Source organism: Babylonia areolata, chromosome 11, assembly GCF_041734735.1.
Source record: "Babylonia areolata isolate BAREFJ2019XMU chromosome 11, ASM4173473v1, whole genome shotgun sequence".
Taxonomy (NCBI): Eukaryota; Metazoa; Mollusca; class Gastropoda; order Neogastropoda; family Buccinidae; genus Babylonia; species Babylonia areolata.
In genome coordinates, this window is record NC_134886.1 from 42,542,330 (window position 1) to 42,562,160 (window position 19,831).

General features: G+C 42.7%; 1 protein-coding gene across 3 annotated transcripts in view; it reads right to left on the reverse strand.

Annotated features, from left to right (window-relative positions):
- Window positions 1–251: 251 nt before the first annotated feature.
- The window catches only part of LOC143287749 (glyoxylate reductase/hydroxypyruvate reductase-like), a 39,571-nt gene continuing 19,991 nt past the window's right edge, over window positions 252–19,831 (reverse strand). For all 3 annotated transcript variants that reach the window (XM_076596006.1, XM_076596008.1, XM_076596007.1), the window contains exons 3-4: window positions 7,332–7,502; window positions 252–6,220 (exon numbers count right to left, since the gene is read on the reverse strand). In XM_076596006.1, coding sequence (XP_076452121.1) covers window positions 5,565–6,220; window positions 7,332–7,502 — 827 coding nt within the window. In that variant the 3' untranslated portion in view covers window positions 252–5,564. The remainder of the gene's footprint in view (window positions 6,221–7,331; window positions 7,503–19,831) is intronic.

Below are 19,831 nucleotides of genomic sequence, written 5' to 3' on the forward strand. Positions count from 1 at the left end.
TGGGGAGGAAGGGACAGGATCAACCAGATGAAACCAAAGTAACAAACACCGGTCAACTAATCGAGACAAGAACTAGTTCTGATCAAGTTCTTTCAACAGCATTAATTTCAAAATATGGAGAATCAAGATGTAAACCGCAAGATCAAAACATAGTCCTGAACATAAATTTCAACAAAACTAAATATATACAACAATCAGTGTCTGAACAATTTCTGAACAAAACACCAAAAAAAGTAAATAATCTGTTTGAAAAAAAAAAAAAAAAAAAAAGGAGAGAGAGAGAGAGAAAGAGAAAGAAAGACATTCACGGTGATGTTATATTTCAACTATTATAATGTGAAAAGCTGCCACACACATTAGCAATTCATCTATCATTAAAAATAGAGTTCTTGGAAGTCCACAATATACAGCTCATAAAAAGATTTCCTTGTCAATTCAAAAATGATTTTTAAACAGCAAGGTACTTACACAGTGATCCTAAAGCATATGCTTTAAAGAGCTGTCATATGGGATGTAACTAATAATAGCATGCCTTGAAGTTGATCATAGTATTTGAAATATAAAAGGTATCAGAGGATCTATAAGAAATTATTTGAATATTTGCCAATTTCCTTGAAAAAAAGAAAAGAAAAAAAAAAAGCTGTAAGCCTTTTCCTTATCAAAATTTTTTTTTTTTTAAATAAGGAGAAGAAAAAGACAGAAAAAAAGAATATTTGTCTTCTTTTCTTATTTTTCTTCTTGTGCATGCATGTATGTGTATGCACACAACATCATCACTAAACAAGTGTGTCTTTCCATGTCATCAATAAAAATTCATATGCATACTGGCAAAAAAAAACAACCCACCCAAACAAACATGGTTCATTTCACTGTATCAGTGACTGGTCTCAGCAAAACAATGGAACAGTGAACAATCCACTCTTTTGTTCCCCCCATAATACAGTAATTACATGTAGTACCTCCACACCAAAGAGATTAAACACAATACAACACCTCAGAAACCATGTCAAAACTAGCATTCCTAACAGTGCTGGTAAGAAGTCTTTGAGTCAGTCATTTGCAGGAACCATGGAATCTATGTCAATTAATTTGTCCATGTAGCTCAAACATTGCCAGGTTCTTAAATTTCACTTTGTTGTTTTTTTGTAGTGTTACGTGTAGCATCTGGCTATTTATTGAGAAAAAAGTGATACTACATCACTGATTGTGTCTAGGTAACTTAAACAAAGCCAGATTCACAAAGTTGTACTCTCTGCATATAATATATATCATATCATATTGTGTAAGTTTTTTTGTATGTGTACTGTTGTTGTTGTTCTAATATTCTAACATACGGCAAAAAAAAAAAATCAGCTGCCAATGTTGTGAAAATATGTGCACATGCATTTATGCACAAAAAAACACATATGTGCTTGTGTAACTGTGTGTGGGTGTGTAATTTCCAAACCCAGTAAGTATAGAAGGCAAGAGATAGGCAAGAAGATGCTACATTCCATTTAGCACTTCCCATGCTGAGCAGCCCCATACCCCCACCCGCCCACTGCTTCCTGTCAACTGTGTGAGCAAGAGTAGTGTCCGAGGACCTGCTGAGCTGTGAGTATGTCTGTGATGCAATCATTAACCCATGTCTTTCAACACCTCCAGCAGCAGTTCTCTATGTTTTTGGGTTGTTTTTTTTCCGTCCTGTCATCCAGCATGTGGGCTTCATCCAGGTTCTTGGCACTGGCTCAGTCTTGGTCCCTTAAGTCTGAAACTAGGGGGGGGGGGGGGACTGCAAGTTCAAACCCCGGAAGGGCTAAAATACACCCATTGCTTGATATCCTTCTCTAGCAATGGCAGAAATAATACAGAGGAAAGTAGAGCCATCTTAAGGTCATTTAGAAAATTCATGGCAAGATTCCTAGAGCACAACATGCTGTAAAGTTAGCTTGTACACACAAGCTCTATGGATTCTATACAATTCTAAGCTCTATGCATTCTATACAATTCTAACATGAGCTAAAGTGCCACAGTATCCATGGGGATTTTAGAGCATGCATTATAGGACCCCACACTATATTACAAGGAGATGTCCATGGGATGCCTGCAGTTCTGTAGGCCTACATACGTACTTCTCTTATCACAGGCAGGTGGACATCTCCTCACCTTCCTCAACCTTTTCCCATCCCACCAGCCTTCCCTCAACTCCCATTTGTACCCCCCCCCCCCGCGCCCCCCAAACAACCCCCCCATACCCTCTCCCCCCACCACCCCGCCCTTTCACTGCCCCCTTTAAAAACGAAAACTAGCAATCACATACAAAATGTACAAATACTTTTAAAAAATTTTTTTTTTTTAAAAGAAGCATGGTAACAATGTAGAAAACCGTTTTGCATAATCAATGATTCTCCCTGCTGGTATATACACATGCCATGACACCCACCCCCAACACACCAGTAACAGTCTTTTATATATACAACTTACAGCCTAAATACATGAACCAAAGTACAGACAAATAGATTTCAATTAACTTCTTCCACTAACAAGGAAACCCACCTGTTAAATGCACAACTAGCATTTCACATTTTTTTTATGCTGACAAATCACGATTCATACCTTACTGATAAAAAAAGTAAGAAGGTAATTATCAAGCAAAAAGGAAAAAAAAAAAATATATATATATATACATCTATCATTTGAAGCAAAGATTCAACAAGGATTATTTCACAAGGTTTCTTCTTGTCCTTTCTGTGAGAATCCCATAAGAATTGGTGATAAAAAACAACAACAAAAAAACGTTCAGGTCCTTTCCCACACTAAATGTGATTAAAAGAGAAATATTGATAACATAAAAAGTATTTCATTCCCAACACCAGATTCATTTCTCAGAAAAAAATACACAATACACTTGTTGTGAAAAGAGTCCTTGGTTTTCCTACTGTTTTTGACATAGATATATATGAACAGTGAGAAACATGTGTCAGATACAATGTGGTATGTGGCACTAGCCACACTGCTTGAAAGCTCAGTGAGAAAAATCAAAATAACTTCACCGAAAGAAAATACTCTTGCATTATTAATGCGTAATCATTTCATGCTTGTATGTACATCCATTACCAAAACTTTAACAAGATTTAACCTTTACCGGCATACATTGTATGCACATGCAATAACCAAAGATTTAACAAAAACTTGTGATCATAAACATGTACTCATCATTACCAGAATTATTTCAAGAACCTGTTGATCAAAAAGGTTTTTTTTAAAATTTTTTTTATTTTTTTAATTAAGAACTGAAATATGTCAAAATATTGATGTCCTGGCATAGAAGACTGGATTCAGCTGTGCTGAATGGTTACATGGAATTTACTGTGTATTTTATGCACTGTGCTGGGGCGCCTAAAACATATGAAAGGCCATCCATAAGATCACCCCAGAGGTACATACCATGAGAAGACACTAGTGTTAAACACTGGTAAGAGGGCATAGACATACACTTTTAAAAAATCTTTTTATATACATGTGTCCATACACACACCAACAGTCAGCAAGTGAATACACATGCAGACAGGCATATTTGCCCCCTGCACATGTTATGTACACATACTCTCTCTCCCCCACTCTCTCTCTCCCAAACAGTATTTAAAATCAGGTCTTTTTTCCATCACAACCTGCTGTCTCTTATCTGAATCAGAGACAGCAGTTTCAAAAGCATAATCAACACTTTTTTTGTGTGTGTCTGTTGTCATGTCTGACAGTAGCAAAGACATGCAGGTCAGAGTTCAACATTTGTGTTGATTCTTGTGTAGACTTGACATGTTGGCCAGAGATCACAAGGACACGCCAGTTCCCCCTCCTGTGTCCCCCCCTCCCCTTGCCCCCCATTCCAACCCCCCCCCTCCCCTCCCTGTTCCCCCCCCACCTCCCACCCTCAGTTTTCATATTCCATGGCATGTTCACAGGGAATGTCACTGTTCCCTTTTCCAGTGTCATCTTTCTTGCTTTCATCCAGTGAATTACTTTTTTGTCTTTGCTCCGAAAAGCATGTATTTCTTTCATGTGATTTTGTTACAGCTTGTTACTTCCTTCAGACTGTGATGCCTAGCAGATTGAGTGGGAGGAAAAATACATATAACAAGAGAGGCAAGGCCTTCAAGACTCACTTGTGATACACTTAAAAAAAAAATCCAAGCTTTTTATGTATTGAGTATAATTTCAAAATATATTTTTAAGATGAGAGAGATTAGTTTAAAACAAATTAACTCCCCTAGCATTAATTACAGAGTAATTTCCCTTTTTTACTATCTGCACCAAAACATTTGCAAAATAAATAAAACTTCCATGCTTAGCAAAAGAAGTTGCTGTTTGAACAAAAAATGATAATAATGACTGCTCTAGTTGTTGGGTCAGAATATCAGATCAAAGTGCCAAGTTTAGAGAATACAAAAAATATAAATATAACAGTAAATGCAGTTTGCATATAATTAGGCTTCATTCTTTATTTTTGTGTGCATTTTTCCTATTTTTATGCCAAATTTGGTGTCAACTGACAAAGTAGTTGCAGAGAAAATGTCAGTGTTAAAGTTTACCACGGACACACAGACACACACACACACACACAGACAACCAAACACCGGGTTAAAACATAGACTCACTTTGTTTACACAAATGAGTCAAAAATGAGTAGAAAAAATGTTGTTTACTAATGGCCGAAAAAAACATTAAGGATAGAATACTGTAACATTCACATCAAAACAATTTCTGCACTCATCATGCAATGAAAAATATAGTAGGATTATATATAAGTAAATAACATTAAACACTTCTATTGCTTTAATGAAAAATGTTAGTAATTCTGCATTTTCTGAAAAAGCTTTATGAATTTATGACTCGAAAGAAGTAATACACATTTCTTCAAAGAAAAAAAAAGTTAGCAAACAATTCTAAACTGACTTCTAATTCCTGTATCTATAGCGACATATTATTGTTCACTCAGACACTGTCACACTTTTCTCACTTTCCCAAAATGAGATTTAAACCAAAATATATCTGGACAACTTTGATGACATGAAACATCTGAACAAGTATGTACACATGTCAGACAAAGTATGTCTAAGCAGCATTTCATAGGATGGGACTGAAAACCTCTCTTTTGCAATTTCCCCTACACTGATGATGCCAAACTGGGCACTGTACAATTGGTCAACTGCAGGACAGAAGTAAGCAAGTTCTGAAAACTGTTCACAATAAATGATGTATCAGTGAAAAAGCATTTCTTGGAGGATTTCACAATATTCTTAACTAATCCTCCTCCTGCCAACGTTTGCTTTAATGACCAGCTTTCTAAATTTGATCACTATGACTTATTTACAGCGTTGCAGTCACTGTTTGCTCAAGGGATCAACTTCCTAAATCTGATCACTATGACTTATTTACAGCGTTGCAGTCACTACTCAGCTTTACACAACAAGACATCAGTCACTGGCTGAAACCCACAACATGATGTCACTGGCTGAAACCCACAACATGTCACTGGCTGAAAGCCCACGTCCTGTTCTGCTCTTTGTTCCACGGGTGTGACCAGCCTACACAGCCTCAATGCTCTCCTTGAGGGTGTTGAGCAGGTTGGTGGTCACGCCCAGCGTGACTTTGTGCCGCAGGTCCGTCCTGTCCTCCTGGGTCTGAGGCATGAACACGCAGTTGCGGAGGCCCTGCAAGGGGTACTGGAAGGGGACTGGGGTCTGGTTGCAGGTGTTGAGCCCTGCGGCGCAGATCTGCCCATCCCGTAAGGCCTCGTAGAGAGCCATGTAGTTGAGAGCGTGGCCGCTGTCCGAGTTGACGAGGATCACGTCTGACTTCATGTCTCGGAAGGCGGTTTCATCGAAGGCAGCCTCGTTCTGTGTGGCGGCATGAGCGCCACAGACGCAGATGATGTCGGCCCGCTCCAAGAACTGCTGGCGCGTCACCAGCTCAAAGTCCTCCTCCATGCGGGCACCTGGGGGAGCCATGCTGGCTGACTCCTCAATGCCCTGGCCAAAGTCTGTCAGGATGACGTTGCTGGCCCCCAGCTGTCGAAGACGGGCGGCCACGGCCAGGCCCAGAGAGGTGGTGCCATACACCCCAAAGGTCTTGTGCTGGATCAGGTTGTCCCACCAGGCCGAGGTGATGTCCACAGGCTTGCCCTCCGTCAGTGTGAACAGGTCGCAGTTAGTGTCGTGGGTCCTGTTGTCCATCTGCAGCCCTGATGACCAAACACACACACAACACACCACTAACGTTAAATCGCACATGTGGGAAAGAACAATAGCTACTTCTCCTACATCAGTGTTAAAAGTAAGATTGGTCTTGGCTTGGGAGTTTTATGCTAACATGTTTTCATTAGAAAACAAGAAATAACTTTCTTTTCAAACAGCAAGTGACAAGTAAAAAATATGTAGTAACTGCCAAATAAAAGAAAAACTCATACAGTGGTATGTGGTTGACAATCAAGAAAAGGTGTTTCAAATTTTGTTTGCTTTTGTCGTTTTGATCTCATCTTCAGAAGGGGGTGCCCAGGCTGCCTTGTGGCAGGAAAGCACTGACTAACAAAAGAAAGGTTTTATCTTTAAAGAGTCAGAATGCCTTGGGTACGGACTTGGCGGGCAGTCAGTTCTGGAACAACATGAGCACATGAAAAAGTGGACACTTTTAGATTGATCATAACAGCTACACATTAGTACATCATCAGCCACCAGCGGGCATGAAGCAGGCATGGACAACCCCCTTCCTAAATCTTCATCCAGGAAGCTAGCCCATGAGTATCATTATTACACACAGCACTCACAAGCATGCATGCACGCACACACACAAGTCATAGCACACAATCATTAGTACACAATCAAAAATACAGCCTACAAATTCTCAAACTCAAACTCACTCACTGACATTCATTTTAGTTCATACTGGAAAGGGATAAGCTGCTGAGAATTATGCAGCGAAGATGAGTGACTCGAAGTACAGGCTGAGGAACTTGATTCCAAAGAATGGGGATTTGGGTTTTGGTTCGAACTGTGGGGATCCTAAGCATGTAGGTGTTAGAAGAATAGCGGAGTTGGCATGAGGGTATGAAAGAATGATTAAGACTGGAAAGATTCTGTGGACCATTAGCCTAAATGGACTTGAAACAGAGAGAGATGACTTTGTAAATAATGCTTTCTTGAACTGGGAGCCAGTGTAAAGCATGAAGGAGAGGAACAAAACAACACAATCAGCATGGTTCTGGACTTTCTGAAGCCCTAGCAATGAGGTAGCTGGGTGAACCGACAAAAAAGGGAATTAAACAATCCAGGTGGAGTACTGGTCACAACACTCACCTTCCGCCATGTTGCGCAGGGTGAGGAGGATGAGGGCAACAGTCAGTTCAGCCTGACTCTCCAGGTCGGGGGCAGGGCAGCACAGCACCTTGATGCTCCTGCGGGCACACTCCTCAACATCAATGTGGTGCGTGTCCTCAGACAGGGTGGCCACCGCTCGCAGGTTGGATCCTGTGGGCATGAAGAGAATGGTGATGTTTGTTGAATATTGAGATTACAGCAACATGTTGACTATGCAGTTATAGCCCAGCTGACCACAGTTAATTTATCAAGGGAGCTATTTCTGGGGCTGTTCTGGTGCTATGGAATGTGTGTGCGTGTATGTGTTTTGTATGTGTGTGCGTGGTACATGTATGTGTGTATAGTAAGAGTGTATGTGTGTGTGTGTGTGTGGAATAGATATGAACAGATGTAATACGCATTTCAAATGTACATTTGAAAATGCATTTAAACAACACTCAAGGCTACAACAATGTTTTTTGTACTATTGATCTGATTGTATTGTTACTGACATGAAGATGGTGATGAAATGAAAAAAAAGATCTGCTTGTTTTAGAAGATTAGAGTCTAAGTGAAAGTGTGTGTGTGGAGGGGGGGAGAGGCATGGGGGAGGGGCGTGAGGGGTGGGGGGAAGGGGCGTGTGTAATTGTGAGTGTTCATCTGAGATTTGTGTTGTGTGTGCATGGGCATTACAGTGAGTGCTTGTGTTCATCCACACTATCATTATCAACACAATAAATTTTCCAAAAGATAAAGACTGACAGAGAAGCCAAAAATACAAAAACATCAAACTGCTCTCTGCATGCTTTCTGGGTTTACAATGTGTGCACTGCACTTCACAGGAACAGGGAGTGATTCATTGATGTGTGTGCTTCACTTGAGTATCGTGCTGTATGTATAAAGTGTGATGTGAGATTTTTGGACAGGATTTGTAACCCACTATTGTTATCAATTGTCAGTCGGTTAATCATTGCTGTATATATATAATTCTCCATTTTGAAAAAGAATGAAAGAAACACACACACACACACACACACACACAAACCAACAACCCGGCATAGCTCAGTGCTGGTTGGTGAGACACATTATTACGTTCTGTCTACACATGTTGACCTGCCACCACCACCATTGTCCTACCAACCACCACCACCACCACCACCCCTACCCTCTCTCGGCACAAACACACTAGACAACGGCCGCCCCTGTGAAAGGCACACAAACAATGTAAACAACGGTCCACACATAACTGTGCACTTGTCAGCCAACGGGAACTTGCCACTGCAGCCAAGGTCAACAACAGGAAAAGGAACTCAACCTTCTCTCTCATGCATCTCTTCTCGCTCTCACAGTTCTCTCTTTCCTGCTGAACTGGCTGGTTTGCAAAACGACAACTGTGTGGACGGGGAAAAAAAGGGGTTAACATGTTGTAATTGCTTCACGCATTGTGGTGACTGTTGAAGTTTTCCTGATCTGCAAACTCCAGCGGCTGTGTCTCAAAACTGACCCCGGCAGCCTTGCAGTTTTGATGATTTAAGAGTGATTTTTTTTTTATGGCATTATGATTTATTGTCTAAAGCATTTACAGCCATTTTAACATGGGAGGGTGGGGGGTAAAAACAGCAACTAAATAAACAAATAGAACTAAACACACAGCAATAACTGTGCGATAAAAGGGAAGGGAAAATCAAATTGGAACAACAAAAGCAACTGAGCATCACAAGAACTATCCATGGTCATAAATAAGTTTTGAGGGAGAGAGGGAGAATGGAGGGGGCGAGGAGGAGGGGGGGGAGGTGCGCAAAACGCGAAAGAAGAATGTAAACAGTTTGAGACAAAACGACAACAGTTCGCTTTGACTTTTTGGTTGCGTGATCACGTGTACATGTACTGAACGCGGAGTCTCTGACGTCATCACACAGGCCTTGGCTCCCGCGCGACTTGCAGAATCTGCTGGTAAATGAAGGCAGCAGTACAGTCAACCCCAAAATTCCAGTTCGTATTCTGGTTTGGGTTGAAAATGCGTGTGCGCGCTGGCTCTGTCCCTCTCCCATTTCTCTGTGTGTGTGTGTGTGTGTGTGTGTGTGCGTGCGCGCGCGCGTGAGTTCACGTGTATGTGTGTGTGAAAGAGAGAGAAGTACATGAATACATTAGGATCGAGGGGACGGGAGAGAGAATAAAATCAAATAAAAATATGTTTTCACGACTGAGCGTCATCTTACGCACAGTATAGGCTTTTTAGATCAGCGGATGATAAGATTTGAACTTGTCTAATTTTTACCCGGTAAACGCAAAATCATTAGCACTGAACTGCACAATCAGTCGCGTTTGACATCCGTACCACCATTCTAACGCTAGGTGTATGTGTGTGTTGTCGGAAGGGAACTTGAAATAGGCCAGTGTACGTTTATTCACACTGGCCCAATCAAAATAAAAAACTGAAAAATAAAAAGGGAAGAAAAAAAAGAAGAAGAAGAAAAAGATAAAATTCAATGGGTTTTTTTTTTTCATCTCTCAATTTTCAAGTTTCTTACATCTTCTTTAACAAGAGTATTCGGCGCCTATGAATAGACCCTACCGCCAAAAACATAATAATAATGGATACTTATATAGCACACTATCCAGAAATCTGCTTTTGGTGCTTTACAAAAAAACGCTTTTGTTAACATAAAACATTATATCTATGTTACATACACACACCAAAATGTGACACCACACACACACACACACACACACACACACACACACACACACACACACACTGCATACATACATTTTAACATACATGTGTATCTAACAGCTACCCTAACACATACGCATACATAGGCAGCCACAAACTTACATAAACGCACGCACACACAATACACATTCATATACATGCATGTAGTTATGTACACATACATATGTATACACACCTAGTCAAGCACACCTAACGAAAAGGAAGTGGACCTGCCACAATTGAACTTACTGCTGAGGGAAAAGATGAGTTTTGAGACGAGATTTAAAAGATGCGAGGGAATCAGAATGACGGAGGTTATCAGAGAGCTTGTTCCACGTCTTTGGCGATTGAAAAGAAAACGATCTGTGTCCATAGGTCTTACTTCTGACGTGAGGTATCCTGAGAAGTCGAGTATCAGAGGAAGAACGGAGCTGGCGAGACGGGGTATAGATATGGATGAGTTCAGAAAGATACTTGGGGCCAGATCCGTTGACTGCAGAAAAGGTCAGAGTGGATAGCTTATAGTCTATTCGATCAGAAACAGGCAACCAGTGGAGAGACTGAAGGAGAGGAGAAACATGGTCAAATTTAGAAGCTCTGCAAATGAGTCTGGCAGCGTTATTCTGAATTCGTTGGAGTCTAACAGATATTTGGGAAGGCCGGCCAAAAGAGAGTTGCAGTAATCCAATCTTGAGAGAACCAGAGAGCATACAAGTGTCTTGGTTGCATCGGTTGAGAGATAGTGGCGGATAGAGCTGATTCTACGCAGTTCCAAATAGGCAACTTTACAGATATTTGAAATGTGCTGTTGGAAGGAAAGAGACTGGTCCAGGATTACACCAAGACTGCGAACAGAGGGAGAAAGTGAAACAGGTGATCTGAGATCAAACTGCACTTCCATGACCCCGGAGAATCAGCACTGAGGAATACAAAAATAAGAAGTCAAGAGAAACAGCAGCTGTCTTAAATGTCAGTCCCATGAGAGTCATATGCCGGTGTTTACCTTTCACATTGATTCATTATTATTATTTCTGCTCTGTCCCCTTCACGTTCTACAACTGGGTCGGCATGGCTCTGATGATATTTTTAAGGTGGTCGATCTATATGGGCTTGCTTGTCTGGTGTGTGTCAGAGGAGTTGTGTATACTTGTATCGTCATCAAAACAGCCTGCTCCACGTTTACCGAGAAGGATAAGACTCAGATCGGCCGGCTGGAGCATCTCAGGTCTGGATTTTCCCACGTACTGTACTTCGGAACCCACGTCTGAATGGTCCAGTAGCTGATTACTGCAGCTCTCATTCCATCTGTTTATCATTACTGGGGTGTTATTATTATTCAAACTTAAAAAAAATAAAAAAATTATCACTTCACCCCCTTTATACCATCGTTGGGATACCCAAGCTCCATTTTCGGGGAGAAATGGTGCGGCACGCTGGGTAATGCTATTTCTGTTTCCACCTTCCGCCGAACACTGGGTTGATGCTCGTACGTGTATAAATATATATATATATATATCTATATCTATATATCTATATATATATATATCTAATGATTACACTTACTTGTGTTTCAGTACGGCATTTGCCGAAGTTCTCCTGCATCGTCACCGGCAGACGTTTTGGCACTGTGGTAAATTCGCAGTACACATGCTGACCTTGGACATGTTTTGTACTGTATTGTATTGTATTGTACTGTACTGTGCTGTATTGCATTGCATTGTTTTGCTTTTTTTCCACAACAAATTTCTCTGTAAAAATCGAGCTGCTCTCCCCGAAGAGAGCACGTCCCAACGCACCCCCCTCGACCCCCCCCCCCCCCCCCCCCAACACACACACACTGTTTTTTCCCACCCTGTCTGCATGTGTATTTGTCAGTTTTATACGCACGAGTGTTCACTTCATATCAGAAAGGAGAAGTGTCTGTATGGCCTGATAATTTTATCTTATCTTGTTTTATTTTTCTCTAACTGAAGCCCTCAATACAAGCCGCTAAGATCTTGTCGCACGTGTCTAAGTATGGAAGCAAAACAATAGCAACCCGTTCGATCGTGATCATGTGCAAAGTTTTTCACTCTGGGTTAGCATAAAAAGAATCGACCTCAAGGATATGTGTACGTGCCTCAGTGTGCGTTTCTCTCTTTCTCATATTGTCGTCCACAGTGAAATACCATTCTGGGCTGAACCGGTTTTTGCCTTTCCACACACAAGACAAATTACGGCACTTTTTTTTCGGACTTTTATCCTTATGGCGTAAAAAAATGAAATTAATTAAATGTCTTGATTTCTTTGACAAAGCTTCCGGATTATTTTCCTCCAGCCATCATGTTTTTTTCATGAGAGAGAGAGAGAGAGAGAATCCAATCTGAATTCCCTTTAAAAAAAAAGAAAAAAAAGAGAAACACGTTAAAAAATAATATATAAAGATATAAGAAAATAAAAAGACTGTTCAATAAGGTGGGGACAAAGTCCACAGCCAACCACCTCCCCCGCCCCCAATCCCCAACCACCACACCACACCACACCCCACCCTCACGACTCTCTCTTTCTGCCTTTCAGTCCATAATCCCTGCACGTCGGTCAGCTTGGAGGTCTGACCTGCACTGAGCTGAGAAACAATGTTTACTGGACCACACGTGACGACAAAGTCTGCTGGCTATATGTTTCGATCTCCGCAGAAAAGCGTTATCAGTGTGCTTTAACGCGGTCATTGACAGGTCAAGGGGGTTAACTGACTTTTTTGGACTGTGACCTACCGAGTTTGTATGTGTGTGTGTGTGTGTGTGTGTGTGTGTGTGTGTGTGTGCGCGCGCGCGCACCTCGCGCGCTCAAACGTTACATCAAAATGGTTTCAAAACAGACACATCTGCACAAACTCACATATTCTGTTTGTTTGCCTTGCTTTCATTTGTGTTTTGTTTTTGTTCATTAATACAGCAATAGCATTAAATCGGACTGTCTCATCTGAGCGTCAGACCCAGACGCCCACCCACTCCTTTACGGCAATGTTCAAAGGTTGGCCAAACCCTAGCTATGTTTTCTTCTTCTTCTTTTGTTTCTTTTTCCTTTATTTCCTCGATCTCATTTCTCAAGAGTGGCGATCAGATGTCACCCAGACGGCTGGCTATCTGGGCAACCTACAAGACTTGTTGACCCAGATGACAGATAAACGAACGGGTGGACTGCTTACACACACACACACACTCATGTTATCAGTTCAGCCTTGACATGATATACATTTGAGTGTGCGTACACTGACTGACATAGTTGGATATAAAAGTATGACGGTGGGAGGTAGGAAGGAGAAAGAGTATTGCAAATACCCATATATGTAAACCATTGCACTCTTATGGTACAGAAATTATGACGGTGCTGGGGTCGGACTGTCAGAGATGACCCCCAGACTTCAGATTCTGATCATGGGTGACCTCCTTTAAGCCAATACACGTGCAGTGTGGCCCCTGGTCTGGACATGTAGCCAGCGTGATCAAGTCCAAAGGACGAGGTCAAGCGGTCGCCAGGCTTTGTAAATCAACAGACTTCTGTCCAGTAGCAATGATCTGGGCCGGGACTTTGATCTCAGAAGTGGGGAGAAAGGAGATCGATGGATTAGAGAGACTGACACGCCTACGCTTGGAGGGAGGACATAAGGCAAGGCAAGACAAGGCAATAAGTTTATTTCATGTACCCCCTGGGGGTATAGAAACATAATATATCGACGTGTTTAACACACACCATATGAACAAAAAACCAACCCCCCCCCCCCCCCACCCCCAAAAAACAACAACCCAGAAGCGGTCTTCCAGATTCATGCAGTGATCCACCAGCAGTCAAGGGGCACAACAACAACGCGCAGAGCTGATGGAACTCACAGCCCAACACATCCAACAACAACAACGCGCAGAGCTGATGGAACTCACAGCCCAACACATCCAACAACAACGCGCAGAGCTGATGGAACTCACAGCCCAACACATCCAACAACAACAACGCGCAGAGCTGATGGAACTCACAGCCCAACACATCCAACAACAACGCCCAGAGCTGATGGAACTCACAGCCCAACACATCCAACAACAACAACGCGCAGAGCTGATGGAACTCACAGCCCAACACATCCAACAACAACAACGCGCAGAGCTGATGGAACTCACAGCCCAACACATCCAACAACAACAAAGGTCAAGAGAACGAGGCTCTGAAGGGTTTATCTTTTTGTCTTGTTTTCAAAATCTTTATAACTCTTTCTATTATTTATCACAAGCCTTTACCAGCTTTCGTGCCGAGTCCAATCAAAGCATTCTGTCTTAGTTGGTCTCCACACGTTATCAACACTGAGGTGTGGGAGGAAGACGGGATAGTCGTGTCATCGATATCAAGAGAAAAACAAAGCGATGGTAGGTGGTTGTACATATACAACGTGGAACTGGTGTGACCGAACTATAAAGTGCGAAGGGTAACGGCCTCTCTGACAGGGTTCAAGTGCAGCTGAAAGTCGTGTGTCTGGTGATACCACAAATCAGTCAGTACTGAACAGTAGCGTGCAATCATTCACTGTCATGGACAGAGATGAAAGAGACTCCGCGGCGAATTAGCAGGAAATGGAAGGTGGGATGGGAGAGGGGAGGTGGTGGAGCGGAGGGGGAGCTATTAGGGAGGAGGGGGATTCTGGACGAACCTCATCAGAATAAACATACATCTGATGACATATCACACACACACACACAGAGCGAAAGAGAGAGAGAGAGGGGGTGGGGGGGGGGGGTCGTGGTGGTGCAGGAACCATTAATCAATCGTTCTTATTCTTAGTCAGTATGGTGATATTTGCTTTCTGCTGTTTTGTTTTTAAACGTTTGTTCTTTTACGTAAGCTCCACTCCATTTTCTCTGAGTCAGACCCTAAAATGCCTGAAAGTAAGCCAAACCTTGTCTTCAGTCCTGCGCAAAATCCCAACTAATGTTGTAGTTCAAACAAAACAAAACGCCGCCTCAGTCTGTCTATCTCAGTAGGTCAAGGATTCCACCGGTTACGTATATACAGCATGAGACACAACAACCTGGTGACGGCGGAACTCCAGTCATGTCTGCTGTGGCCACGATAACGGTATCAGTGTCATGCACACTGACCCCTGGTGGTCGGCCCGGTAATGTAAAGATACGTCTAAAATATGATCTCTTATCTTCCTCTTCCTAGACTGTTGTGCAGGCTTATGTCATCTTGCCTCAGTTGTGTGTGTGTATGTGTGTGTGTGTGTGTGTGTGAGAGAGAGAAAGAGAGGTGACAGGTCCCGTTAAATGTTAACTGACAAGAAAAGAGTATATATTGATCGATCATGTAAAATTCACCAAACAACCTTCAATCTCTCTCTCTCTCTCTCTCTCTCTCACACACACACACACACACACTTTCTTTTTTATTTTCTTTTTTTGCAGGGCTAAAAAAAGGTAAGAGAATGACGACGCAATCGGGAGCGAATGGGGAAAGGGGACAGAAGGGTAGAAGAGAAAGAAGGGGTGGGGTGTGGAGAAGCCACTCGAGAGACACTGCTCCCTGTTTTGAAGGCCACGGATCGATTTGGTGCTGACGGATTTGGTACTGGCGTCATCATGCATTCGTGTGAGTCAGAAAAGAAATTGAAAGCTTGTGCTTGGCAAGTTCAAACGAAAGGCTTAGAAATAATACTGTTTATCCCAAATGGATCCCCCCCCCCCCTCCTTTTTTTTTTTAAACTGAGAATGAGGCAAGCACACTGTCAGATAACAGTTTCAATACACTATTTATAACACTGACTCAAAATGTCCTATTGATAACACTGACGATTATGCAATTTTGTATTGAGAAGGCCACCTGTGGGGTTGAGTTTTAACGACCTACTGGCTTGCAAATGTCCAGTTGTTCGGGGTTTCACGTGAAGGTCTAGCTGTTGTTTTAGAGGGCGAGTTCTGGTACCGATGCTTGGCCTACTAGTATGTCACAATCTCTTCATTTATATATCATTATCATTTTGAATGAAGAAAACATTCACCCTTGTTCCAGGTTCAGATCTGACACGAGTTCAGGAGTCATGACAAATATCCTTGACCTTTTCCGAGAGTGGGAACCACTGATATATTTCTGTTATCAGAAAACAGGAACAATGGTGATGACGGAAGCAGGAGGGGTGTGGGGGTGGGGGAGGGTCGAAGGGAAATGCATTAAAACAGATATGGAATGAACGACATGTGACGTTTCTGTGAGAAAGGGGCACTGTTTGGTCATTATTTCATTTTGTTTATTTAATTTCTTTTCTGAATTTATTTTCTTTCTTTCTTTCTTTTTTTTTTTTTTTAACCAAAAATAAGGCAAATGACGATCCACTATATTCTTCACTCATGTCTCACTGTGTGTGTGTGTGTGTGTGTGTGTGTGCAGATAGATCTATAAACGGGGAGAGAGAGAGAGAGAGAGAGAGAGAGAGAGAGACTGATATATATATATATATATATATATATAGAGAGAGAGAGAGAGAGAGAGCGAGAATAGTGCGTGTTTCGAATAACACGGTAATGGCGTGGTGATACAGATTACTGACAACGAAAAGTGTTCGAAACGAAAATATGTCAAACACTTTTTTTTTCTTTAATTTTTAACAACTAGCAGTGGAAGTTGGCACATTTCAATGCCATGACGTCCTCCCTCGTCCCCCTCATTATATCTCCCCACCTCCCCGCCCACTTATTTTTTCTCTCTCTCTGTCTCGGTTCAAAGTCCAATACAAGCCCCAACACACAAGGTCGTGATCGTGAAAACCAGGCAAGGCGGCACTCTTCTCCTTGCACAACTTTACCCTAACACAACGCGTGTACTCTTCTCCAACAAGCTTTCTTTGATTATTATGCGATGGCTCAAGTTGCGCGCGCGTGTGTGTGTGTGTGTGTTAGTGCGCGCGTCCATTTGGTCGTAGCTTCAGCACATATGTAACACATTATCGAAGAGAAATAAAAATTGTCGGCATTCCGAATTTCCTTATAAATTTCTGATTCTATATTCTCGTCTAGTGTTCGTACAGTTAACTTCCGATCTATGCAGTACACGATGATTATATAGTATATGCATAATATATGTTGTTGTTGTGTTCTATAATGTTACAGTTTTGTCTCCTGAAACTGACACCACAAGTGATGTTGGGCAAATTAATGAAATAAATACATGATAATTGTACTCTCCATCCTCCCCCACTCATAGATAGATGGCCGGGCAGATACACACACACACACACACACACGAACACACGCACAAACACCCACACCCATACAGAGATTGAAAGTGAATCTTTTCCTCCAGCCATCTGACCGTCGTCCTCTTTCTGGATGAGCTTAGTAAATCAATGCAGGTAATACTGCGCGCGCGCGTATTTGTGTGTGAGAGAGAGAGAGAGAGAGAGAGAGCACTTAAAATCTAAGCGGCGATGTTCGACAAAATCAAGGGATTGATCAGAAGCCAGAACAGGATCGGCTGAAGCGATCCATGCAGGATGCACTTGCAATGCTTCTTCAGATTCACATAATTATGGATGTGTGCGTGTGTGTGCGCACGCGTGTGTATGTGCACACATATACATGCATGTGTGTGTGTACGTGCACGCGTATGCGTGCATGCATGCGTGCGTGCGTGTGTTTGTCTTCGTCGGTGTTCGCATTTGGTTGTTTTGGCTCAGCATAATACTCGCGTGCAGTCAGTGCTTGCACGAGCCTGTGCACGCGCACCGCTTTGTGTTGGCGGTTTGCGAGACGGAGGTGAGTTCAAAGTCCAACTGGCGCAAACTGCACCGCTGGGTGAACACAGCAATTTCAGATCCACTGACGAAAGTGCTCATTGCCTTTCACAACAGTCAGACCTTCTGACGTATGCGGGTTGCTGATCAGTGCTTTTTTCCGTTTTCATTCTTCCCTTTTTTTTCTTTTTCCCATCGCCTTTGCGGTTTCATATCTCTCTCTGAGACACACACACACACACACGAGTATTATGTCCATGCAGACAGTAACAGATTGTTTCAGTTCAATCTGGAATTGATTACGGGTTTACACACCACCCAAATAAACAAAAACACAAAGAAAAGACAAATCCCCTCTTTCAGTAATAGTCGACTGTCAGTCAACCTATCAGTCGTACAATTATGGTCACCTTAAAAAAAAAGAAGAAAAAAGTAATAGTCAATTGTCAGTCAACTGATATTATTGGTCGTATAATGACAGTCACAAGGAAACAACGGGAAAAAAATATACACACTAAAAATCAAAACGTGCTACTTGTGGTTGAGTCGTAGTTGTCTGCGACTCGTCAGTAAGCAAGTCGCATTACGTCTAGAACAATCAAAACAACAAAAAGAAATGTGTTCACTACATCAGTGCGTGGCTGTCAAAACGCCACCACTAACTGAGGAGAAAAGTGTAAGAACAGGACAGTTCCTTGACAACAAAACTAATGTATGTTTTCTGGCTCAGCTGACAGAAAAACAGAGCTATCCACAAGCAGAGCAGCTGAGTGTTATCGATCGGCTTGACACTGAATCTGGGCAGCTTTTCCCCCGCACGTCCTATTTTTGTCAGATAGAATCATTAATTCTCTTCTTCCTCGAAACGATTAGACCTTCGTGACCTTCTGATTGACTCCATGATCAACGGCCAGAACAAATGAGAGAGAAAAGGAGGTAGGGGGCGCGAGTAGGGAGGGAGATGGAGATCTGTACTCAGAGAGCGAACGAGAGATGTGAGCGCCCCAGTGACCTCTATCCATTAACTGGCGCACACACACACACACACACAAACACAGTGTCCATAAAAGGGAAACACTGCAAACCGTCACGTACGCCCCCCTTGACTTCACAATAATAACTGGCTGTGTCTGGAGAAATGGTTTGAGAAAAACAACCCTCCACCACCCCCTTCTGCCGCCTGTCGTCACGCCCCCTCCCCCGTCTCCACACCCCCTCCTCCCTCCCCCATGTCTATGACACAATCAATCATCACCTGTTTTGCTATTCACACGCACGTACGCGCCAACTGAAATACACGCATGCCCACACATTCACACAAACGCCCATGTAATCACGCGTGATCGGCACATGCATGCACACACACACACACACACACAAGCACGCATACGCACATAACTACACACCACTGTGTGTGTGTGTGTGTGTGTGTGTGAGTGTGTCCAATTATATGGACATGTACAAGATATTCAAGCTCTGAAGACCCAAACCCTGCTGTGATGTTCAATCTCTCCATCCAGATTTTATTGCAATAAATAAGCGCTGATGAACTTATCACACGCTTTTTCGCTTTGTAGATACTGCTGTGTGTGTGTGTGTGTGTGTGTGTGTGTGTGTGCGTGCGTGAGCGCGCGCGTGTGTGTGTGTGTCTTTGGGCCAACTCAAGTTTCCTACATGATAATCCCCCCAACCCCCACCCCTGCACAACCTCTCCTCTGCACCCCTCTCTATCTCCAGGACACAGGGACACACCAAGTCAAGTAACAAACACACCAATTTTCTCTTCCATCATCGATTTTATCCAACTGATCGGAACCAGGGGGGAAAAACAAGCTAACAGTGATGACGTCAATGCACTAGCAACAGGGTTCACACCACACACACACAAGACGGGGGAAGGGGGACGGGGGGGGGGGGGGGGGTGAGGATGGAGAGAGAGGGGGGAAGGGGGCGGGGGGATGTGGAGCTGAGGCAAGCTGCCAGCAACAGAACGTTTCACACCAAGACCCCAAGACAGCAACCATACGCGCAGCA